The sequence below is a fragment of the Ailuropoda melanoleuca genome, chromosome 1 (assembly GCF_002007445.2).
Source record: "Ailuropoda melanoleuca isolate Jingjing chromosome 1, ASM200744v2, whole genome shotgun sequence".
NCBI lineage: Eukaryota > Metazoa > Chordata > Mammalia > Carnivora > Ursidae > Ailuropoda > Ailuropoda melanoleuca.
Window position 1 is genome coordinate 180,294,705 of NC_048218.1, and position 26,602 is coordinate 180,321,306.

The 26,602-nt window shown below is 39.8% G+C and overlaps 1 protein-coding gene across 12 annotated transcripts in view; it reads left to right on the plus strand.

Annotated features, from left to right (window-relative positions):
- ST7 (suppression of tumorigenicity 7) overlaps positions 1-26,602 on the plus strand; it is a 249,393-nt gene that overhangs the window by 114,472 nt on the left and 108,319 nt on the right. For all 12 annotated transcript variants that reach the window (XR_004628663.1, XR_004628664.1, XM_034670994.1 and 9 more), the window contains exons 2-3: positions 9,638-9,720; positions 21,461-21,620. Coding sequence is in view for 10 of the 12 variants with exons in the window: in XM_034670994.1 (XP_034526885.1) it covers positions 9,638-9,720; positions 21,461-21,620 (243 nt within the window). In the remaining 2 variants the exon portion in view is untranslated. The remainder of the gene's footprint in view (positions 1-9,637; positions 9,721-21,460; positions 21,621-26,602) is intronic.

The following is a 26,602-nucleotide window of genomic DNA, read 5'->3' on the forward strand; positions in this document are numbered from 1 at the left end:
TTGCTGCCATAATTCCTTACCACTTACTGTCTGGAATCACTTGCAATTTGACTTTGGCCCCACTTTGCCAACATTCTCTAGACTCTCACCCTTTATGTCACGTTGTTAAGAGCCATATAGTGTTGAATTTACCTCTGCAAATCTGATCTGCCCAACCTCCCACCCTGGTGGTATGACAAGAGCTTCCCTCTGAGGTACCTCTCAGAGCTGTACGTTTCCCACACCGTTTCATGATCACTAGACATGTGTCTTACTCACATTGCTGTTCGGAGAGTATTTTCCAACTGTCTCTATAGAAAGTCTGGTTTTCTCGACCCGGCATTTGATCCAGCATAATCTCCCACCGCTGCACCTCATCCTACTTAAGTACTCCAGCCCAATTCTTTTTTTTTTTTTTAAAGGTTTTATTTATTTATTTATTTGACACAGAGAGAGAGACAGCCAGCGAGAGAGGGAACACAAGCAGGGGGAGTGNAAAGGTTTTATTTATTTATTTATTTGACACAGATTGAGAGACAGCCATTGAGAGAGGGAACACAAGCAGGGGGAGTGGGAGGGGAAGAAGTAGGCTCCCAGCGGAGGAGCCTGATGTGGGGCTCGATCCCAGAACGCTGGGATCACGCCCTGAGCTGAAGGCAGATGCTTAAGGGCTGAGCCACCCAGGTGCCCCCTCCAGCCCAGTTCTTTTGTGTGCGCGCTGGTATCTCTGTGGCATCCATACCCTCTCCACTTCTCTCCAGTCTAATGATAAACACTTATCCTTCTTTCAAAGCCCAGAGGGAAGGACATTTCATTTATTAAGCTTTTCTGATCCTTCTGACTAGAAGAAATATTTTCTTCCTTTCGATTCTATCTGTAGCTCTCTTCTGATAAGTTTCATATTCTGTCCTGTGTTACTTGTGTGGGCATCTTATTTTTCCCTTCTCAAGGGGAGCATCAGTCTCATTATATCCTTTTATTTCCTAACTCAGCTATCTTTTTCAGTGTCTTGTACTTTTTATAAGTTAAGTACATTTTGGATAAATGAATGGGCGAGCTGATATTAATAAATGCAGAGCATTTGCTGAATGATGTTTAGAATCTTGGTGGCTATAGCTCCGTGGAGCATGCTCTGTGCTGGTTGCAGGGGGATTGAGGTCAGTGAGCCCTTCTCAGGAGAGGTGCCTGGGGCCTGGAAAGCCATGTCTGTTCAAAGCTTCTATCTTTTGCAGTGTAACTCCCCTTTGAGACAGGTATCTTTTTTCTTCCTGATGGTAAATAGTTTATGAGAAACAGAAAGATTCATAAAATGGTCTTCAACCCTACATTGAAAAATATTTTAAATGGCTAAAATTTTAAGACTAATACAAGCCACTCTGCTGTTCTTGGCCAGGGAGTTCCTCATTTTTAGCCTATTTGTAAATAAAAGTGAAGAGATAATCGAGAACTTGCTTCACTTACCCTCGAGGGTTATTGAAGTTGGTATGTGACCAGGCTTTGGACATTCTACATGGCTTGACAGAAGCAAGGGACAAGGAGCCTGAAGACTGAACACTCTGATATAGTTTCCCAGATCACAGCTGAGAAAAGAAAGAAGGAATGTGCTCGCTGTACTCCTCAGTGGAGCCAGATGCCCAGTAAAGCAGAAATAGTATACCTGCAAAGTTGCCAAGGCAACATCAAGGGTGAAGAGAAGAGTAGACAGAATGATTTATGAGGATTTCTTGCCATTGGAATGGATCTAAAATTATATTTCCATGTCTTCCTCACCAGGATAAATTCCACAGGATTTATCAAGGGAATTGCAATGCGTAAAAGCTTGAGATGCTATCAGAGCTCAAGGAGACTGGGGTGAAGGGCAAGGAGAGGAGAAGCAAAAGGAACAAATGAGAAAAAGTGCTTATGGTGTGTTTTTAATCTCTTGAACTGATGCTGTGCCCAGATGTAAAACTGATTTTTGGAAACATGCAAATGTTGTGTATTTAAAGTGTGTATAGAAAAAAGAAAGTCCATTTACTGGGGCAAAATGGAGATGCTTGATTTCCATATTAAAAAATTACTCTGAGCTTCTACTTTAATATTAGTTGATTTACAAAGACAATTACAGATCAGCATGTGGAATGACATGTTGTCATGGCAACAGAGGTTGAAGTTGCATTTTATTTATGAACAGTGGGAAAAGAAGCTCTGGGGGCAGATTGAATTGGCATATCTTAACACCCTTTCTGGGCATACTGCAGTTAGCCACGGTTATCAGATATCCACACTGATCTTCACTTTCATGAATTATGCATGATTGTATCAATTTTATATTGCTGCGTCACAAATTACCACAAATAGAGCAGCTTAAAACAACACACATTCATTATGTCACGATTTCTGTGGGTCAGAATTACAGGCACAGCTTAGCTGGGACTTTTGCTCTGGGTCTTACAAGGCCGTAATCAAGGTGTTGACTAGGCTATGATCTTACCTGCAAGCTCAACTGAGGAGGATTCTGCTTCCAGGTTAACTCAGACTGTTGGCAGAAACCATCGTTGTAGAACTGAGGCCTTCAGTTTCATATTGGCTGCTGCTTTCAGCGCCTAGAGGCTGCTTATAGTCCATTGCCACATAGGCCTGTCAACATGGTCACACTCTTCATTACACTAGCAACGAGACGCTCCAGCATGTCTGCTACTGAGAGAGTATCTTACATATCTGTTTGCTAGAAGCAAGTCACTTGTCCCACCCACATTCAGGGGGAGAGAGTTACATAAAGATATGAACACCAGGAGGTAGGGATCATTGTGGGTCACTTGAGAGTTTATCCATCATAGTGTCATTGTAAGAAAAGGGCAAGGTTTTTTCATCTTAAAAGCCGTGCCATCTGGAAATCTGTTCAAAATTGGCATGTGTGTAAGTTAAAATATTAAAGCTTACATTTTTCATTTTCTTGTCCCTTGGTAAATGAGGAAGAGGAGTGAAGTTGCAACTCAATGGAACCTGACGGGAGGGAAAAGAAGGGTTAGCAGGGTTGAAAGAACAATAAAATGAAAGAAGAAAATATTCCCTATTCTCACATAGAAAAATGCAAGTGATGGATTAAACTATTCCTGTGTGTTCCCTAACCCACTTTGGAGGTCTGAGAAGACAGTTTGGTAGAAGGTTCTTGCAAGACTAGCATGTGCCTTAATGTACTTTATGTAAACATGGAACTCTGTCCTTTCTGTAATTAAATCAGAAATGTTGCTTTGCATGAAATGGACAATTTTCTAGTCCATCTTGATATTGCTGTCTCAGGGCTTGGAAGGTATGGCCTTAGTTATTTGTTCTTTGTATTTAAAACATTTGTAAATCATCATGCTTAGGTTATAGTTTAGACTTTAATACAGCTTATGTCCTAAGCTACACGGGGACTTGAAGAAAACTAAGGAACAGGATTGCAGGTTTCCACGTGGCCTGTGGCTGAATTGATTGTTCCCACAGTGTCTAGTAAGGCAGAGATCAGAGATTTAGGATCACATGGTTGAGTTAGGGGATTCAGTAATTTCTTCGCCTTCTAAAATGGCTGCTTTCAAACTTACCCTCCAGTTTATTCTAGCAACTAGAATTCAGTTAAAAGGACCCATTTACTACTTGGTGCTTCCATTTATTTTGTAGGGCATACGACAAATCACAATGCAGGTGATTTACTTCTTGGGCTGTGGTCTGTACCACAGTGGTTGGCACATAGAAGCAGGTGTTAAATAAATGCTGGTGTACTGCTGCTACTACTACTATTAATATTAATACAGTCAGCTGAGTTTCTTTTGCTTCTTACAACTGGACTGGTATGAGGTGTAACATCACAAAAAGAAGAATAACATAGGGCGCCTGGATGGCTCAGATGGTTAAGTGTCTGCCTTTGGCTCAGGTCACGATCCCAGGGTCCTGGGATTGAGCCCCACATAGGGCTCTCTGCTCAGCAGGGAGTCTTCTCCTCCCTCTGCCCCCCCACTCATTTCTCTCTCTCTCTCTCTCTCAAATAGATAAATAAAAAGGAAGAGCAACATAAACATAAATAATGACAATGATAACACATATTATTAGCTGAGGTTTGCTGTGTTAGGCACTTTATCTACACTGATGCATTTAGTCCTCACAGCAACCCTGTAACAAAGCAACATTTCTGATATAATTACAGAAAGGACAGAGTTCCATGTCTACATAAAGTACATGTAACAAGATAAGAATAGATGTTATTCTTATCTTATGGACAGTGAAACAGCCTCAAAAGTACAGATTTGGGCCTGTGTTGAGATAAATGTTATTTTATTTACCAAGAAAAGTAAGCAAACCAGAGTCCCCTATTCCATAAGTATTGTTTTAGTTAGGCTGCATTGTACATCTATTCATTGCATGCAGTTGTTAGTGAGAAGTGCTCTATGGATCGTCTTGGAGACCAAACAGCAGTGAATACCCTTATGTTTTAGAAATACAGCTTGGGCCCATTCTAGTTTTTCTCATCTGAGAATAGCCATTTGCTGTTAGTATTCCATGCATTTGTATAGCAGGAGCTTTAGAAAGTAGTTCCGCATCTTTAGTATTGATTCCCCACCAGTGCCTCAACACGCACACGTGAGTCTGTGGCACTCGTACTGCCTTGTCCTTTCCTTCCGTCGGCTCGCACATTCAGGACCCTGAGCTGCAGTACTCTGTGTGGAATGCTCTACAGCTCTTCCTCTCATGGTCCCTTCGCCTCTGCAGCTGCAGGCAACATCCGGATTCATCTTCCAGGTCTCAGACAGGATGCTTTTTCTTGGCAGAGATTTTTCTTGATGTCCTAATCCCTTTGGGTACCCTGTGCTTTTATAATTCCCTGACGTGTCCTCTTCAAAGATATTTGCTTACCCATTTCCTTGCCTCTCTCACCCATTGGATTGTGAGCCCGTCGGGGGCAGGGCCAGTGCTTCCCAGCGCCTGGCCCAGGGTCGGCCCCTAGGGCGTCTGTGCTGGAGTACTGAGGGAAGGCACATTTCATCTGAGCCTCGAAGTAGCCCTGGCAGGGTGTGGGGCTTTCCCAGGGTCTCCACATTACAGCTGATGTCACAGTTACAGACCAAGGCTCCTAACCCTGGTCTCTCTCCCAGGGATAACACTTTTACCTAAAATCACTTCCATTTTTGTTTTCACCCAGCCTGAATTAACTTAGTTTCTTTCACTTTTCTTCCTAGGGACTTTATTTCTAACATTTTCAGTGGTTGATGATTGCTATTTTATAACTTTTTCAAGTTTTTCTATTTCACATGCCGTATTTTAGAAAGGCTGAAAGGGACAGAGGACAATAATTTTGGGCATTGTAGACTTTATCACACTGCTTATTCAGTTCTTTCAGTCAGTACCTCCAAGTCTTTGATGCTGCCTTAGTCTTTTCATTCCAGGTAGAGTATGTCCGAAGAGACAAACACAGGGTTATGTGTTCACCCTGTTTTGCAGAGGTCTTTTCCAGGAGTGTGGTTTGGGGATTGCTTGTGCTCTAAAGAATATGAAAGAAGGCTGTTACTGTCATGAGAGACAGAAATGTGGCTGGCTCCTCACAGGGCATTCCACATGATTCCTGAATAAGCCCTGCTCAGAGGAGAGACCCCTCGCTTTCCATAGGTGACGTATTATCTCCTCTCTTCTATGATTTAGAGAGGTCACTTAATTTTCTTTAAAAAAGTTTTTGTTTTTTTTTTAAATTAAGTCATCTCTACTCCCAACATGGGGCTCGACCTCAACCCCGAGATCAAGAGTCACATGCTCTACTGACTGAGCCAGCCAGGCACCCCTAGGTCATTTAATTTTCAATCTATGTACCCATCCCTCCTACCTAGTTTCTTCTCAGGGCCATGCTTTATTCTTTCCCATTTGCTCATTAGTTAAATGAGGAGGCTGTACTAAGTTAAAGTTGAGCATCATCAGAATGTTCTATGATTCAGTCCCCGAGGCTGCCCTTGACTGACTACTGCAGTGTTCTTGGAGCAGTGACCTGTGAGGAGTGCCCTGCTGAATCAGATGAAAAGTCTTCTGATTTATTAATTTTTATCTCTAGGTTGAAATAGGACATTATTGAAATTTTATGAATCTATTCTTCACAAAGCTAGATTAGTCTTTGTTTTTGAGTTTATTTTGCCTAGCCCTAGCAGTTATGGAAGAGACAGTTGAATATGTCTGTAGCAGGAAAATCCAGTTTATGTTTCAAAGTACATACCCCACAGTTTTCTGCTGCAATTTTTAGGTACTTCATCAGGCCTTCATATGTTTTAAAAATAATTGTTCGTGGCCCTCATTGCTGATGAAACTAGGCAAGGTATTCCTTGTTTTAAAGCAGTCTGGTCTGCAGCGTGCAACCCTCCTAATTTAATGAGGGAATCTTCAATTAGATTCTCTCTTCTTTCTGAGTGCCTACTGGCCTTTACCCCGGGGCTACACAGTACACCAATGATAAGATCACAGGGAACTTATCTTTAAAAGTCAGAGGTAAAAGTAAGTACAGTATTAAAAGCATCCGATCTTTTACTGTGATTTATTCAGAGTTCTTCTCCTTTTGAAATGAAAGGCTTTCCATTTGCTATTTTGTTCTTTCTTACTTGTCAGCAGTATCTGCACACACCATGTGATGCCATGAGCTGAACTTTGGGGGCAGGACTACTGGTGTTCAGGTCTTTGCCCGCCTCCAGCTATGAAATACCATGAATAATAACATTGACTTCATGGAGCTGAAGGGAGAATTAAACTCTCTACTATGTGAAAGTGCTTTGTTATTAACTTTAAATACATAGATAGATGGAAATGGCAAGTATGAAGTGTTGATATTTATGCCCAGAATTGCCAAATGCCATGTCTTAGTGATTTCAGCCAGGATATTCAGGATATTCAGAAAGACCATAAGGTTAATAGATTATTAAAGGAGCACCTACCACTCTCTGAAGTGTTTCTGTTTCTGCTACTCTCATTCTCTATGTGTGTCTCTGTTTCTTTTAATGACTTCCATGATCTCCCAACTCTAGTAGCTTTCTACAACTGGGTATAACAGAGAAGTATCTTTTAATTATTAATTACCACTGCTATATAATCTTAAGTAAGTAAAACCAAATGGGAACACTGTATAGTTTTATCTCTTTAAATCACTCATAAAATTATCTTTTTCATTGATCAATTAATTCTTGAGTTAATGATTTTCAGTAGATCTTTCCCCTCCATTGATTTGTGCTTTTGTTGCTGGGGTGTTATAGCAGGGCTACTAAAGCACTTTTCTAATTCAAGCATACCTTTTCCTCTTTCTTTTAGAAATGGATTTTGTAGAATTTTATACTCACTTTGTCCCCAGAAACCTACTGAAAAGTATATGATACAGATATGAGAATTCATAACTATAAAATAAAGCAAATACTCTGTTTTGGTGACTTTTTAAAAAATAATGGGGAGTGTGGGGTCATTTATACTGTGAGGATGGGAATTTTGAGAATTTTAGGCACTTCAGAATCAGACTGGCAGTTACAAGCTCTAGGTATGTTTGTTTAATTTTTTTCTTTCAAAAAAGTCTTCCTTTTCCCACTAACTTGCTTGGGAAATGACAAATTTGGGTTTTTAATGGCCGAGCAAACCCAACCTTAACTCAGCTGTACCTCTACAGTCCTAGGCTGATTGCACCTCTGTGCCCTTCTCTATCTCCCCAAAAGAGTTCTCTTAGATTGTGACTATCAACTGAGCACATTGTGTTAGTTCAGACTCTTGAGATTACAAGTGATACCCTCAAGTCAAACAAACTCAGTGAAGAGTGGGAGCAGGGGAGGGATGGCCGGTAGCCAGGAAGGATGGAATCCATGGGCCCTTCTACACCTGCATCTCTGCAAAGGGTCCACAGGTCAAGCAGTTTCCCTCCTTAGTCCCTCCAACTGTTTGGAAAGGCTGTGATCTTTTCTCAGCACCTCAAAGTAGCCCCCTTATTCTGCTGACCTTGCTCTCCTGTCTATCGCTTCTGCTGCCTGCACTAGTCTAGTTAACTCCTACTTAGTCTCCTGGACATCTTTTCCAGCCTTCAGCCTTAGGTGCGTCCCTTTTGTGTGTGTGTGTGTGTGTGTGTGTGTGTGTGTGTGTGTGTGTTTAATTTGAATTCAGTTAGCCAACCTATAGTACATCACTAGTTTCAGTGGTAGCATTTAACACCTTTTATGTGTTTTTATAACGTCCCATGCTCAGGACTTGTCTATGCACTTATCAAACTTTATGGTAATTGCTTGTTTGCTTGTTCATTTCCCAACTAGATTGTGGCCATCTAGACGGTGGGAACTGTGTCTGATTCATGCTTCCATTCCTTGTCCGTGGTCTCATTCATGAACAGAGAGAAGTATTTGTTGAATGAATGAACATGGGATCTATGGTCATGTTGGTGACTTGGCTTTCTGGGCCAAGCTCAGGACAAATGCCAAAGCCTTTTCCCCTAGTTATATCAAAGCCCTACTTCTAACATCCTTCATTCTAAAACCAGACCAATGTGATACCCTTCCACAAACAGACTCAGTAAAGAAATGTGAATATTCATGCAAAAAGCTCTTTAGGTCAATTGTTGTTTTGGTAATAAAGTTTCATGCAATATCTAGATACAACTGATAATGATTTAAAATATACTTATAAAATATGGAAGTGAACCTTACTTAATGGATAGCCAGATCAACTGTATAGTTGATACGAACAAAGTGGCAGAAATTGGTCAGGAAGGTTCTTGACTGTACATTTATTTTTAGTGGTTTATTTTTATTTTTTTTCATTGACTCCAGTTATTTTTATGACTAGTCTATCAGCCTTTTAAGTAAGGTGAAAAACTTTTACTAATGTGTGCTAACTTGTCAATTTGTCCTTCCTTCTTAGGAGTAACAATAGTATTACAAACTTTAATAACTGCCGAAAATATACAGTTGACCCTTGAACAACATGGTATTGAACCTCCTGGGTCCACTTACACATGGATCTTTTCCAATAAATACCGTATAGCACTGAAAATGTATTTTCTTTTCCTTATGGTTTTCTTAACAGTTTCTTTTCTCTAGCTTACTTATTGTAAGAATACAGTATATAAGGCAAATAACATGCAAAATATGTGTTAATTGACTTTATATTATTGGTAAGCTTTGGGTGATAGCAGACTATTAGTAAAGTTTTGGGGGGGAGTCAAAAGTTACGTGCAGATTTTTTACTGTGTCGAGGTTTGGCGCCTCTAGTACCCACACATTCAAGGATCAACTGTAGTTATTTTCCATTTGTTCTAAGGTTGAAGTATTCCGTGTTGGTTCCTCAAGAACTCTAATGTGTGGGTCTCTCAAAATCTGTAAGATCTTCTCTTTCTGACAATTTAGTAACCAGTTTTGATTAGATTCCTCAGTGGTTATGAATCCATGAAGACCATTCACAACAATAGTTTTGAGAAAAAGCTGCTTTTTTCCTTTATGTGGCTATTTTCTTTCAGGATAAAGCCCTTGACACCTAGCATTCTGAGCCTTTGTGATGCTGAACCATTTTAAAGGGACTTTGTTATGGGTCTAAGAATTTTTGTCATCAGAAACAAATAATTTCACTAGAGAGAAAAATGGAACACTGTTTTATTGACATACTTATGCATTTCTTATTCTTCTCCTTTTCTCTCTTTTTTTTTCAGTGAGCATGTTTTTGAACACATTAACACCGAAGTTCTACGTGGCCCTGACAGGCACTTCCTCACTAATATCAGGGCTCATTTTGGTAAGTGGTAGAATCCTTCCTATTTAAAAGCATGCTGAATACTAATATGTCAGTATATGTATAGGAAATAATTCTGGAAGAATATATACCAGCAGCTTATTGTGATGTATCTTGCATGTGTGTATATGTTGGGTGGTTGGACTTAAAGAGGCTTTCCACTGCCCAGGTGACATATTTCTAAAGTATTTGAAAAAAATTGAAATAGTCATATATTACTTTTGTTGAAGGGGAAAAACAAAATATAAATAAAATGAAAAATAAAGGAAGACAATTCTGTGTCAAATTCTATTGTCTGAGATACTATAAAATACATGTGACTCAGTTCAACTAAAAATGTTTTTCATCCTTCTTTCAAAATGGATTACTGGCCATAATCAAGATCAGTAGAAATATAGCCCAGTTTCTTTATTTTTCTTTCTTTCTTTATTAGATTTTATTTAAATTCAAGTTAGTTAACATACAGTATGTTATTAGTTTCAGGGGCAGAATTTAATGATTCAGCAGTTGCATATAATACCCAGTGCTTATTAAATCAAGTGCCCTCCTTAATGCCCATCAGCCATTTGCCCCATCCCCCTCACCTCCTGTCTGCAACCCTCGGTTTGTTCTGTATAGTTAAGAGTCTCTTATGGTTTGCCTCTCTCTCTGTTTTTGTCTTATTTTTCCTTCCTTTCCCCTGTGTTCATCAGTTTTATTTCTTAAATTACATATGAGTGAAATCATGGAGGTATTTGTCTTTCTCTGACTGACTTATTTTGCTTAGCATAATACACTCTAGTTCCATCAACATCATTGAAAATGGCAAGATTTCATTCTTTTTGATGGCTGAGTAATATTCCCTTGTGTGAGTGTGTGTGTGTGTGTGTGTGTGTGTATGTGTGTGTGTGTGTGTATACCATATCTTCTTTATCCATTCATCCATTGATGGACATCTGGGCTCTTTCTGTAGTTTGGCTATTATGGATGGTGCTGCTATAAACGTTAAGGTGCATGTGCCCCTTTGAATCTGTATTTTTGTATCTTTGGGGTAGATACCTAGTAGTGCAATTGCTGGGTCATAGAGTAGCTCTATTTTCAACTTTTTGAGGAACCTCCATACTGTTCTCCAGAGTGGCTGCACCAGTATGCATTCCCACCAACAGTGTAAGAGGGTTCCCCTTTTTTCGCATCCTTGCCAACATTTGTTTACTGAGTTATTAATTTTAGCCATTCTGACTGGTTTGAGGTGGTATTTCATTGTGGTTAGCCCAGTTTCTCTAAATGTATTGAGGTGGCTATGGCAGTTCTAAGCTTTTCTTCCCTTTATCTTCTTTTCTTTCAAAATTTACATTTCCTTATTTCTTTTATTTATTTATTTTTTTAAAGATTTTATTTATTTATTTGACAGAGAGAGAGAGAGTAAGCACAAGCGGGGGAACGACAGAGGGAGAGGGAGAAGCAGGCTCCCCACTAGGGAGCCCGACGCGGGGCTCAGTCTCAGGACCCCAGGATCATGACCTGAGCTGAAAGCAGACGCTTATCCAACTGAGCCACCCAGGAGCCCCCATTTCCCTATTTCTTTCTTTCAAAAATTCCAAATACGCAAAAGCAACGATAATCATCTCAATGGCTCCATTAGTTTATCCTCTAAATAATTACAAGTGCGATAATTTGTACCATGTGAAGTAGGTTTTTTTTTTTTTTTTTAATATAAGTGACCTTACGTAGGGCCATCTAATTTAGTATAATCACACTAATATAATTAAATGACCTTTAAGGAGAAAGAAGTTTTAGAATGTTGTGTTTGCTTTTTTTTTTTTGTCTACACATAATGCTGTGATTACTAATTACTAATTTTTGTAAAGATAAGAATAAGAAAGATATTTCAGAGTTGATGTTAAGAGAAGAGCACTAGAAAAACACAAGTTTTAGGGGAGAAGGGCACAAAAATGTGGAACAAATACATATATGAAGCTAGAGCAATAAAGAGTTTCAGAGGCTTGCGCTTGTAGGGTAGAGCAACGTATGCAGGGCAGAAACCTGTAAACAGCTTAAAGGAATGGTGGTGATTTGGGGAGCATTTTTTTGTGGTTGAAGCATATTTGGGTTAATCTTGCTCTGCTGTATCACATGGGTTGCTGGACTCAAGGGAGGAGATGTTTGAAGTTGCAAGAACCAAGATGGTTATATGAATGGAAATCTCCATAGAAAGCCCAATACTGAGCAGAGACCAAGCCAAGGTGAAAGGAAGCATATTAAAACTTCTCCTTGACATGGGTTGAAATAAGGTGTGGATAGTAATTTGTACCCTATTGCCCCTTAAATGCAGATCTGCACACCCATCTGTGTCTCTAAGTCTTCTCTGTTCTGTGGGGACATGCAAAAAATAGGGATACTAGAGAGAGTTGTTCACAAAGCTGTAAGATGATTTGCTTAAGCTCATGTTAGTTTGTGGCAAAGCCAGGCCTAGAACCTATGTCCTCAGGTTCCCACCTTGTTATTCTTGATGGACTGAAGAAACTTCAAACTTAGAAAGTGCTTTCAATACTTGATAAATGATTAATAAGTATGGGCTGAAAACATGGCAGCCTTTTAGCATGTATATTTTTGGGGGGAGAGGAGAAAATATTACAAGTCCTCATCTAATAATTATTTACATTTAAAATAATACTTTAATATTTTCTTCCTAAAATATCTTTGAAATATTTTTTGATTAAAAAAGCCAAAAAAAGTGAACTTTTAGGTACAATTTGAATAGCAATTTCATGCTAAAATCACTAATTCACGCTGATGCAGAAAATAGCTTTTTGTTTGTGTATTCCTCTCTCAGGGATGCTTACTTAAGAATGTTTACCCACGGGGCGCCTGCATGGCTCAGTCTTTAAGCCTCTGCCTTCGGCTCAGGGCGTGATCCCAGGGTCCTGGGATCGAGCCCCACATCAGGCTCCCTGCTCTGCTGGGAGCCTGCTTCTTCCTCTCTCACTCCCCCTGCTTGTGTTCCCTCTCTCACTGGCTGTCTCTCTGTCGAATAAATAAATAAAATCTTAAAAAAAAAAAAAAGAACATTTACCCGCTTAGATGGAGCTTACTGTGTGCCAGGCACTTCATATGCTAATTCATGTACTCCTTGTAATAGTGGGAGGAGGTAATTGCCAGCCTTGTTTCCGGTTTACTAACGCATAGGCTGAATAGGTAGCACAGAGTAACCTGCCTTAGGTCACATCACTGGCAAGTAGTGAAAAGCAGGATTTCAGCCCAGGCAGGCTGTCACTCATTTTGCCACCTTCTGCCTAAGTTCTCAGCTGTTTTCCTAGCTTGCTGAACAAATGGCAGGTCTGGATTTTATCTTGGTATGGGTTCACTAGGCTATAGATTGATTACCAGAGTGTGGGTGATTTCCTTTTTCTCTGGTAAGCTAGGCCCAGCAATCATTTTACCTTCTAACTTAGGGAGGCGAAGTCCTACCCCTTCCTTTTCTTGTTCTCCAAATGAAGGGATTTCAGTAGAGCGGGACCCCCTCGGCCAGACCCCCTCTCCCTCTGTGCGGAGGGCAGCTGCTGAAACCTGATGGGCGCTGTGGTGCGCCTCAGGCAGTGTCTGTCCTGCAGCCTTCTCAGGAGGCACAGGGTGTGCCTGATGTGAAACTTTGAGCATTGGAAAACCTCTGATGTTTGAAGATTTTGAAAAGCCCTTCTCAAAAATGCTTGGTCTGTACTGAGGGCAAAATCACTACGATGCGGGAATGGTTCTTGATAGCTTTAGGCTCCTGCTTTAGAGATTATGGGCATTGGTGTTGTCCTGCCTTTGGGGACTTAGCTTTGCTAGCCCTTGAAATGTACCCAGGGTTGAGGTTTCTATTCAGCCACTGTTCTTTTCTGCCAAGAGCATTCATGGAGAGGTGGCATTGAGGTAAAGGATCAGGTGCTTAGTGGTTTGTTTCCTGGCACAGAGAGACAATTACCTAACTAGTCTCCCCTGAGCAATGGAAGGGGAGCCAGGCAATGAGCGCTGAAAGTACAGGGATGCCCCTGGGGAAATGGTTGTTTGGGAACCTCAGGATTCCTATGCTGGAGACTGAAATTGTCATGCAGTGTGATGTCTTAGAAGAAGAGGGGTAAACAAAAACAAAAACACCCTGAAAAAGTCCTCTAACTGAACAAATATACGTAAAAATAAAATGTATTTGGCAAATGCTACTGTCTTTTACACTAAGGTGTTTAAAAATAAATGAGGACTAATCAGTGTGTATTTTACTAGATATTACTGCTAGTTCTTAATTTTGCAGGTTGAAAGCCAGCAAAGAGTTTGGTTATACCATCTACCTTTCACTCTTCCCTTTTGGTCCTGTGCCCAGTCCAGCCAGCTCTCTCCCTTGCTTAACGCCAGGTGGCCCCTCTGCCCTCTTGGCACAAGCCTTCTGATCTCAGTCCAGTTCCAGCCACAGGAATTGCACCTGTCATCGCAGTCCAAACCTACCAATTTCGTCTTTTAGTTGTTCTAGCAAGGACATGTCCAGTCTGCTTGAAGTAGCCTCTTGGAGTAATGTTAATTTCAGTGGAGAAAATTTCTGGGTTTTGTTTTTATTTTTGAGAGTGGTTAGGTAACGGTTATGTGGAGAAAATGCTCCCCTTAATTTTTTCAAAATGTTGGTAGAGTGGAGAAAATGCTGTATGTTATATTGACATTTATACGGAGATCCCCATTAACGTGGATGTAGACATGCTTCTACACCTACATTTTACACGTATATTAAGTAGATATAAAAAGAGGCATCTGAGGCATAATTTTAAAAGTGAGAATCAAGAACTAAAAAGGGAGGAAATTAGAATAGTAAATAAAAGTCCTAGCTCATAGATTACATGTAAAAATTATGTTTTTGGCAAAGTGTAGAAGAGATGATAATTAATTAGGAATAAGTTGTATCAAAAGGTCCATTTATTGAGTTCCTACTCTATGCCAGATATTAAGCACTTTGCATATGTTACTTCATTTAATTCTCTTTAAAATTCTAAGTGGTAAATGTAGCAGTAGCTTTACGCTGCTGAGTATGATCAGACCCAAGTTTTAAATAACTTGACCAAAGTTATATAGTAGACAAATGGTAAGATTTGAATCTGGATCTCTCTGACCATGTCCTCCATCCCCTCCTGTTCAAATGTAAGGGAGTGGGGCTGGAGGATTGTTATGGATCCTTTCAACTTTTCCTTATCCATCTAAAGGACTTGACTTGCACTTGAGATAGCACTTTAATTGACAGATAGGTGGATCATCCTAATGATGGTGATTCTCCAGGTAAGAGTAAAAAAAGACTCAGGGAAACTTGATTGGAAGGACTCTTGGGGTGTGGGAAGCTGCATATAAATGTCAGGCTATATTGATTTGTGAAGCAAGTTATCTCTTGTCTGTAGAATAAAGGAGAGATGCTATGGGGATCACATGGTAGGGGAGCCTGCAGCTAATTGGAGGAAACTGAGGCTCATTTAGCTTTATCAGATTACAGCTTCTGGGGGTCACCATAAAAATGAATGATTTTCCACAGGAGACCAAGCAAAGTGCCAGGCCAAAGAGAAGACATACGCACGCCTGTCAGGGTCTGAGTGTAGACGTGAGTATTTGAGTGGATCAGATTAATGATTAGACAGGCAGAAGTGAAGAAGGTGAACAAGCGGAGGGCAGATAAAGGGACACAAGTGCCCTTTTGGCTTTATCTGTTTGGATTGGAGCACAGTTTGAGAGGCTTGAAAATCATGTAGTTGCATGGCTGGGGAAAGGAACCCTCAGAAGCCATCTAGTTTAAACCAGTAAAGACTTAAAGACCAGGCATCCAGAATGCTTATGACTTGCTCAGGTAACTTTAGTAAGTAAGGGTGGGAGTGAGGACTGGAATTTAAATTTCCACTGCTTTGCCATAGTATCATCCTGCCTCTCATGAAGGTGTTGATTAAGAAGGTGGGTGGCGATAGTATCTAACAGTTGATGTTTTCATTTTAACAGACCCCCAGAAATGGGTCAGGTAGATAAGAAAGGGAGTAGAGGGAAAGAAGGAAAAAGAAAAGAAAAAAGAAGAGAGAGAGAGAAGGATGGGCACTACACCCTTCCCTAGAGGAGACATTTTCTCTTTATCCAATTGGCCATGGATACTTACCACAATTTATAATTATGTTTTCTTTGTGTCATCATTTATAGCCTTTGTCCTCTATATAATGGAAGCTTCACAAGGACTGAGACCATATCTGCGTTTTTGTATACAATAATGTAATGCCTGGGTAGACGCTTACAAAATATTTGTTGAAAGCAGAGAGATCCAGTGAGTGAATGAATTACTGATTGTGTCAGAATTATCTAGGGAGCTTGTTTAAAATGATGGGTCCAACCACCACTGCAGACTAACTGAATCAGAATCTCTTAAAAGAGGGACCACGAGGATAGCTGCCACCATGGCATGAGCTGGTGGGGCCCGAGGCACACAGTGCGGGATGGCTCCTCCCCATGTCAGTACTCTTCATGATTTTCCCCCAGGAGAGTGACCCTCCTCTCCAGTCCATACTCATTAATGCTACAGTGGAAAATCTCATCCTATGAACGTATAGACACGGAGGTGGGGGTGGGTCATTGACTACTGACCTTGAAGAGAACCTCACTTTTCTGTCTGCCCTCTTTTTTTAAAACCTTGGTGATAGGTGGCCAGAAAAGGGGGTGAAGGGCATGAACAACTGAGGGGGGCTGTTCTTCACACAGCCCCCCTCAGTTGTTTAGGGGAACAGTGACTGAGGAGGGACTGGCTGAGACCAAGGAAGTGGGAAGTAAGACCCTTTCCATAGCATGTCAGTATTCCTAAACAAAACGTAACATGAACCAAAAGGGGAAAACAGTCTCTCATGTGGAGTTGGGTGTGTGCGGCGGGAACTCTGAAAGGGTCGGTGGGTACAGAGACAATCATGTATTTGAGAATTCTAACAAGAAACTAAAAAGATTATGGATATTATATAATCCATGCCCACTGCCTTGATTTATCTCATTTAAGCCCAGAAGATCCCCTTTTGCCAAAAATCTGTTCACCACCAGATATATTTCTGAAGACTTAGAGCAGGTGTCAATTTTGCAGTCTTTCCATTTGGGAGCAGGCTGCGGGAAAGTTTCGTATTTCCTCTTTAATCTCCAGCATCACTGGATCTATTCTCCTGCGATATCATTACCCTTTAATCCGTAGGAAGCACTTAGCCAATTTCAGGCTGAGACATCATTGTATTTCCTGTGGGTTTAATGCAATTGGTGTGGAATTACTAAGGTGCTGCTGTATGGGAATCTTGAAGCATTTTTAAGTGTGGTATAGGGTATAGGGAAGTCTCTGATTCACAAGGAGAAGTGTTTTATATAGAGAACATGCAGTTCAAGAAGAAGAGTGCTTATTGGCTAGGAAGAATCTAGGCATCTTCAGGAAAGACTCAACTTTTAGGTTTGCAGGATAGATGGAAGGGTCTTGTTTGTTTATCGCTTTGCCAGATTTTTTGTTTCTTCCCTGTGGGAGAGTTGTACTTTAGGCCAGCTCTGAACCTGGATCTCCACCCCTAGTCCTGGTGCTTTTTGGTCATCCTCTCTGCTTCTGCCAAATAGTATGGAGGAGGTCATAAGGCATTGCTAACAGGGGTCCTTGACAATGGGTCTTTATTTTAAATATGATCTGGGTCTCAAGTATAGTTTTTGGTCGTTCTGTCCTGCAAGGTATAGATCCAAACTACTTCTTCAACTCTCACATTCCTGATTCCATCCCTACTTTCCTTATTCTGAGAAGACAAGCCTTACCCTCACCTCCACTGAGATTAGTGTCACCCAGTCTATTCCTTTGTTGCTTCTTACTGGTAAAATATCTCATATCACACCCTATTTTCCAAAATAGAATGTTCCCCTCTGTTCATTCTTCCTTCCTTTTCTTTCTGTCTCAGGGTAAGAAATGGTAGGTTACCTTTTGAAGGCAGGGTGAGTAGGCTTTCTGGGCCTTTGGCATCATGCATCTTGATCATTTGTACTTTTTTGAATCTTTAATGTCTCTCTTTTCACTAGATTCTTTACCCTTCCACAAATATGTGTAAGTCTGTCTTTTTAAATAACAAGTAAAAAGAACACAAGAACTTTCATTGGTCCTGCTGTTGATTTAGACTATCTTCCATTAAAGCACTGGCCCAGCCCTTGTCGTCCATCCATTTAATTGTCCAACCATCCGTCCATCCAGTCTTGTAATCATTCATCTGTGTATCCATCCAACATTAACTGAGTGCTTACTGTGACATTACTTTGCGCATCAGGTAATTAAGCCCCAGAGAATCAAACAAGGTCACATAACTTGGCTATCATGAAGTATATTTGAGTTTTGAACTTTCAGCTAGATGGGAGGGCCACTGTTGATTTCCTAAATGCCAAATTGAATGGATGCTTTTTAGTTCTCATCTTACTTGTTCTGTATAATCTTTGCAGTGAAGCATGAGTTGGAAAAAAAGCACTAGAGGGATTATGCATTTAAGACTATGAAATAGTAAATTATATTTTAATTCTGTGGTTGTCAGATTAAAACATGTTTTATTCCACTGAGGCAAGCCCACTAAACTACTAGCATGCGCAAGGACTAATTTTAAAATCTGAATTTGTTTATGAGAGCTTTGCTGTTTACATTGTCGGTTATTCACCAGGGAGAAGAATTCAAAGTGACACCAAATATGTGTGTGTTAAATAACACCATCTGCCCATTTGGATCTGTGCAGCTATTTAAAAATACTGTGAGGTGCTGGCCCAAAGCCTGTCATGGTTTGGGATAAGGGGCAAATTATTTTGCTAACCCCAAATTAGAAGACTTGGTTTGAGATTTAAGAAGGCTTCAAGTCCTTTCTACTTCTTTTGCTAATTGTTCCTTCAAGGCCTATTAGAGTCTCTGCCCTAGGGTACTGGGGACATTCGTATAGGACAAGGAAGGACCGTGATAGATAAGAAGCCATCTACTGCTGTGCAAAAGACAGGCCCGAGAAGACCCCCCACCCACCACCAAATAGCTACACGAATAATCCAATCTTTACTGAGATCTGAGATCTGTTAATCCTGCATTAGAAATACTGGGTGGAAGGTCTGTCTCCTATTATAATGCAAATACCTCATTAATATGAATCCCTATTTAGGATAAATGACCCAGTCCCACTTGATAGACTACTTCTGGATTGGTTTCGATAGCCGAGAAAGCAAAGGGACAGTGGAGCTGGAAGGCACTAGGAAATAAAGATCTGGAAAGGGAAATGATAGGCTACATCTGTCTGTGTTTCAGTATGCAACAGAGTTACAAAAAGATGTCTTGTAGAGCCCTAGTGAGATTAGTGGCACAGAACTGGGGCTTTAGGCTGAGCAGCTACTCAATTTGCTGTGAGACTTTGGTCATTCCTCATTCTTTAAATGGAGATTGTGCTTGGTCCTTTAAGGTCCCTTTTAGTACGAACATTCTGTGATTCTTCTGTAGAAACTGAGAAATCTAGAGTTCCAAGGTGTGTGTTCGTGCGTGTGTGTGTGTGTGCGTGTGTGTGTGCGTGTGTGTGTGTGTGTGTTGTGATGGATATAGGCTACGTCAGGAACAACCTGTGAAAGGTGCTGTGGTCTGTGGCAGGGACTGGTGGTATCAGGGGCCACATGTGCCTTATATAACCCTAGAACACAGATCTTGCCTGGTGTGGAGCACTTCCTGCTATGTGACTGAGTGAATGAACGAAGGCCTGGCAGGTGCCCAGCAGCATAATATAGAAAGCAGAGCAGAGGCTTAGGGCAACAAAAGCTCTCCGCCACAGTGATTGAGAGCCATTGCTAGTTCTGTGCTCAGTGTTCTTGGGTTGCTTGGAGCCTTCCTTCTCTTCTAATAAAGGCGAAGCCACGAATCTCTTAAGGGCTTTGTTGGGTGGGCAGAACTGAATGGTGGGCAGTACCCTTTTTCACAATGATTTCTTGGGCTTTCAGCCAATAACTTAGTAACAGACAAGAAGATGCTGTACAAGCCTGAATCATAGACTAATGGTAGCAGAGTGCATCAGTATTTCAGGTGTCCTGTGCAGGAGAGGTATGTACGTCATCAATATAATAAATGGTAACTTTGCTATTACTTTTGAGAACCAAACATGCAATGGGCACTGAACTGGGGATTTTACATGGGGATTGAAACAGGTGTTTTACATGGGTGTGAAAATGGAGGCCCCTTGAGGATAAAGAATGAATATGATTTCCACTTGACAATTTGCAGAAACTGATGTTCAAATAGGTGAAATAACTTGTCTGAGGTTACAGACTCCTTGGATTCATGGTTTGTAGATTTACCATTCTTGAGCTTTGTTCCTTCAAGCAAGATTATTGCTAGCATTCCAGATATTATAGACTAGTTCTGTCCCTTCTTAGCTTTCATATCATATTCTCTTCCCTGTCTGCCTGGTGAAGTTACTTGAATTTCTTAACACGTAAAAATGCATATAGTCAGAGGGCTAACTTTTTGGAATTAACTTAAAGGTGTCATAGAATTGGAAACATTTGGTTTGATTGATGACTCCTTCTGGTTATTCATAGATGTTCTTTCTGTCTTAAAAAAGGTTGTTTTTGTTTGTTTGGTAGAGCAGAAGAAGAAAACACTGATTTTTAAAATAAAAGCCCAAAGCCCATTCCAGAGTAGTTAACAAAATCTTGTTTTTATGAAATAGGTAAGCATAAAGATAATTAATACTGTGTTAGTTCCACATTCTGGATTATATTATAAAAACATGGCATAGTTAATCTTATGAGACTCTGGCACATAGCTGATTCTTAAATTTCTTCTGTGTGATGATTTGTGGCTGCTTAAGGAACAAATCTCAAATCAGGCAGGGAGGAGAAGAAAGAATGTGGGAGAGAGCGGCTTTGAACAGTGGTGGGAAAGTGTTCACTGGAAGGACCGAGGGGCCAGGGAAGCAGGCTTGCAGGAGGTCACTTGCTTTCCCAGTACTTAGAAGTCATGATTGCAGCCTAATCATATGTGTGTTATTGCTCCTTTCCTTTTATTAACGAAAGTCATTTCTTTTCTCCTTTCAATGCATGGTATATAATAATTGGTAAGCTGGTGAACTAGGAAACATTAACTTAATGGTGTTCAACAGATGCTTGTGTTTATAAAGCACTTCTTAGCAGGTGGGACATTGCTAAGTCTCTCAGTAGTGGCGTACTGTCCATACAAGAAATGGGATGCCTTTCATTCTTTCTGTAAAACCAGCATTTCTCTAAGGAAATGCTTGTTAAAATAAAAATAAAATTTTGCTATCTTAAAAATTTTATGCAGGTATGGCTTTATCAGAATGTAAGGTGCCAAGAATTGGAATATTTTGTAAGCCATACTTCTAAAACTTGCTTATTTGTATACATTTTTGGAGTTGTCTTTCAGCCATGGTGATTTTGTTGGAATACTATGTAGATTTGGAGGAAAATAATATTGAGCAGCTCTTAACAGTGTTCTTTTATCCATGATTATAGGTATGGATTTTCTCTGAAAGCTAGTATTAAGTGGAGGAAACTACATTGAGAATTTAAAATGTAATTGGTGTTTTAATTTTATTAATCTCTTTAATTTTTAGAATAAATTAAGCAAAATTTTTAGAGTAAAAAATTAGGTATTTAAGGTGGATGTAATTAGTAAATGCAACATATTTCATGGGCATGTGTACAAAAATCATGAACAGTAACAAGAACCATAACTACTTATACTATTTTTCTATTCTAGATATTTGAATGGTGGTATTTTCGCAAGTATGGAACATCATTCATTGAACAAGTCTCAGTAAGCCACTTGCGCCCCCTCCTGGGAGGGGTTGACAACAACTCCTCCAACAATTCTAACTCCAGCAATGGGGACTCAGATTCCAACAGGCAAAGTGTCTCAGGTATGGAAAGTCCTTCAGTTTGAACATGACTTGCTTATTTTTACTAAATTATTATGACTATAAGACAGTAATAATGTTGTTATTTAAATATTAGTATCCAGAGAAAAATGCAGTGTATTTTCCCAAGATGTTAACAGCTTCTACCAGGGAAATAGAATATAAGCATCACAAGGAAAGGAAATATTTATTTTGTTTAATTTTACTTTTTCTCCAATTTGACTTAGCTAAGGATCATTTATTTAGGTTAGTATTCCCAGCCTGAGTCTCTCTGGCCTCCTTGTCCCTAGTTTCTCGAACTTTATTAAATGTGTCTATTCTTTTCCATGCTAACTGCAGAACCTTCTGTCTAACTAGATGTGATCACATCACTCCTTTGCTTAAAAGGCTGCCTTGGTTTCCATTCCACTGAAGATAAAGTCCAGCTTCCTTAGCATAGCATAAGCTGCTTTCACCTTTCTTGCTAGCTTTGGCTTCAGTCACAGTCCTGTCCCTCTCCTTTTCATTTCTTGAACATGCCATGTTTTCTCACGGCCCTTTTCATAGAAGTCTGTCTCCCTCTCGCACATTTGCCCATCTTCCATAACCCAGCTTCAGAGTTACTTCCTGGGGAGCCTTTTCTGATAGGTTGTACAGTATCTCTCCACCTGTGTTGGCTTGTAACATTTTTATCTTTAGCAACATTTGTCAAATCTCACTGTAATATTTAAGCTGACTGCCTTATTGCAGTATTTCTATCATTTTGCACAGCATCTGCTCCATCATTGAAACTCAGTGAGTGAACGAATGAGTACATGCAAGGCCTGTAATTTCTCCATTCATAAAAGAAGAGGGAAGAATATGGTCTCTTAGCTTGGTCTCTTTATCAGCTTAGCAAACATTTCCTAAGTCCTTAATATGAACCTGGCCTTATACAGGTTATTATGAATTTATGACTGAAAAAAAAAATAAAGCTCAAGTCCTTGTCCTCATGGATCTCTCATGTCTACTGAAGGGGACACAGTGGTTAGTGCTATGATTACGTGAGGGGAACATACAATGCTATGGAGAACAAAGGAGAGTTCCTGACCCAAACTGGGGGAAGAAGTTTGCTTCTTGAAGGGGAGGGCGCTAGTGCTGATACTTAAAGGTTGAAGAGGAAGAAATTAAAGAGCTAGATTAGATCTTTTTTTTTCTTTCTCTTAGAATAACTCAGTCCACATTTCATAACTGTCTAGCCAGGTGATAAGCATCAAGGAACATTGCACATATATTTTATTCCTATTGTTGATCCAGTGCCCTTTCAATAGACCCTTTGCCAGCCATCTGTGAGTGGCAGTGGGCACCACCAGGTGCACATTTTTTTCATCCAAAAGGGTACATGTGCAAGAGATGGCACCACTCAGGTAACAGAATTGTCTGGGACTTTGAAAACGTACCCCTTTTCGTGAAAGAAACAGAAAGAGAGCTGAGCAGAGTGAAACATTAAGCACTATTCTAACAAGTGTGGCACATTATTCTAATGGGGGGTCTTGATCATTCAGTCATCTTCGTATAAGCCATTGTGGGTAACGGCCCTCACTTTGCATCTGCTGTGAAGACCTCTTGTCTGATTAGAGTTACTATAGTATTTGAATGATATAAAACATTGTAGGAAATTAACAGATTAGAAATGGAAGCAGCCTTATTTGAGGCCATTCTTCATTGTGAGTACATTTTAATTTTTATTAAAATTCTCTCTACGCATTTTAAATTTCTTGACATCATTCCTAAATGCAATGAAGAGTTCTTCTACTGTCACTATTTTTTTTTTTTTAAGATTTTATTTATTTATTTGACAGAGATAGAGACAGGCAGCGAGAGAGGGAACACAAGCAGGGGGAGTGGGAGTGGAAGAAGCAGGCTCATAGCGGAGGAGCCCGATGCGGGGCTCGATCCCATAACGCCGGGATCACGCCCTGAGCTGAAGGCAGACGCTTAACCGCTGTGCCACCCAGGCGCCCCTCTACTGTCACTATTATTTTGCTCTCTCTCTTTATGGCTACCTTGAAGTAAGCCTTATGCATTATATAAATCTTGATGCTATTCTTAGTACTTTTATGGCAGTTTTAAAAGGGAGGACCTAAGTCCTTTATAAAAATTTATTCAAAAATAATGATCATGGAAATTCCCAGTTTTATTTGTGCTGGGTTTTGACCTGGCTAAGACTGAGTTTTTGAATATTATTAATTCAATTCCACTAGAATTTGCTGAATGTCTGCTACTGTGCAGGCAATATTTCTGTTCATTTCCTGTGTAATAGCTACAGCATTTATGATCTGATCTCATAACAATGTTCAAATAGTTACATTTAGCAAAGGGGAAATTACCTTATCTAAGTGTATTTAGAGCTCAGTCTGCCCTCCTGTCATTGACAGTTGGGTTTCTAAAATTTGGCTAACTCAGCTCAACAAACATATATGCCAGTATAGAAGTACCAGATACAGTGGGGCTAATACTATTTTCCACTTCTCTTTTCCTGTGGTGACTTTTATTTTTGAATAAGAAAAACATTATTAAAGTACATTGTCTTTTATCTCTACTCTTAATCACTTTCTATTAAATAGTCTGGTTTCAACTAAGTAAAGAAAAAAGAAAGTCCAAAGCTGAGGGTAATTAATAATACATTTTTTTAAAATAGAAGAAATTGTTTAACAATTCCTAGTCCCTTAATAATAATAAAATGGCTGTTGCCTTAGTAACGAAAGGGTGAATCTTTTGATTTTCTTGGAGAATGACAAGACAGTTCTTTGGCGAATCTTACATGAAATGCAACATGGCTAACAAAGTCCCATGGATATTGGCAAAGGCTGTTTAATAGCTTATTTGAGAAAAATCATTGAAAAAGCTTTAAAAAAAACCCTGAAAATATCAGTTGTAAACATTGATCTATATGAAAACTCATAGAGTAGCTCTTAAGGAATCATTTATTTTGGTTAAAAGTTGAAAGGGGAAATGGGGAGTGGGAGGGTTGTGATTGTTACAGGGCAGGCTGTTCATACCTTGTTTAACTTTTGTTTCTGTACAAATTGGCCTGAATGCAGATTCTTTTAAAATCTGTAGTAATTTTTATCTGTGGATTAGAGGAAATTTGTAGTTAACTACACAGCTTCTTAAGCTAGTTAAATTTTAGGTTGTTTGCCTTAGGTTAACATTTATGGACATTTTGGGGTGCCTGGGAGGCTCAGTCAGTTAAGGTTAAGTGTCTGCCTTAGGCTCAGGTCATGATCTCAGGGTTCTGGGGTCGAGCCCCGCATCAGGCTCCCTGCTTAGCGGGGAGTCTGTTTCTCCCTCTCCCTGCTGCTCACCCTGCTTGTGCTCTCCCTTTCTCTGTCTCTCTGACAAATAAAGAAATAATATCTTTAAAAAAACACATATTTATGAACATTTCACTTGTTTTGCTTTTTTTGGGAGCTAACCCACCATTTTTCATCATAAACTCTGCTGATGTATTTGCCATGTCACCATGTTTCTCACTGCCATTTCTTAATTCAACTCAGCTTGTGAGCTGATGATGTGTAGGGATTTAAAACGTGGCCAACTTCTCGTTTGAAGGGAGGGGATTCTCAGGGAGCAGTAGCATTTTGAATTTGGGTCCATAGAAACATCTGTTAGATAATTGCCCTGTTCTTGAGTAAGTTGCCATAAAGACAAAGGTTCGCAGCATTCACCTTCAAGATATTTGGTAGAGTGCAGGGTGCTTCATCAGATGAGAAGTATCCTTGCCAAAGTCAAGTTTAAATTCTCTGAGATACCTTAGTATTCTCTTGCATAGAACTAGATCTTTAGACAAACTCTGGTTATAGTTGCTTGCCTTCCTGTCTCAAATCATTTCATTTTAGTCTCATTTAATCTTAATATATATCTTATATATGTACATAGTATATATGTGTACATATATAAGAAGCAAGTACTGTTACCATCTCTGTTGTATGGTAGAGGAAGCTGAGGAACAGGCAAGTTAAGCCATCTGCCTAAGGTCAGTCCAAGGTCACATGGCTGTTAACCCAACTAAAGAATTTAGCCTAGCTCCTCTGTGAGGTCTGTAAACTCAATACTAATATAATTACTAAGCTGGTAAAATAAATAATTTCATTAAAAACCTGTACTACCATACATGACGTTATTTCAGAAGTGACATTAGCCAAACTTACTTAGAAACAGCTCAGTGGTAGAGTTGCTGATGGTTGAGACCTCAGACTTTGGGGTCAGACAGATGTGGCCCTAATCTTGGCTTCATCACTTACAGTGTGTGAACTTGGGCGACTCATTTAACCTTCCTTGGTTCTTAATTTGCATACATGGGAATAACAACAGTATCTACTTCACAGAGTACTTTGAGGAATAAATGAGGTCATTCAGAAATAGCAAGTCAGAGGACAACCATCAGGCAGTGTCCTCCGGATGAACTGACTTCTCTATGAATACGATGGGGAAGGTGGCCCAGCCCCATGGAGATATGGCTGCGGGTTCAATGAGGTTTACTCATTAGCTCAGTGACTCACTTTTATGCCCAGGCCTTTCAGTACTTGCTTTTTAAATATATCCCTTGGCAAAATTGCAAATTGCTGCATGTCCAGAACCTTTGGGATTGCTCTTTAATCATCTCAATTAGAGGAACTCAGTTGTCCTTGCCGTATCTATGTATGTGTTGAAGTGATTTTCTTAGCCAATGCTTATTACATCTTTTAAAATCTTTTGCTACTAAAATTTATGTTTTACTATAGATTTGCTCTCCAGTTGAATTGTGAAAATGCCTAAAACAGTTTCAGTCCTTGATGAACATTTATTTAATAAACTTATTTCACATTTCCACATTATTTGGTCGAGGTGATTGACTTAGGTCAGAAATAATCAATGAGAAGTGTATGAGAGATACAATAAAGATTTAAGCAATACCTGAAGAGAGTAGTACACTATCTTGAATAGAGCAGATCAATAAAAATGGTCTTGAAACTCATCATTTT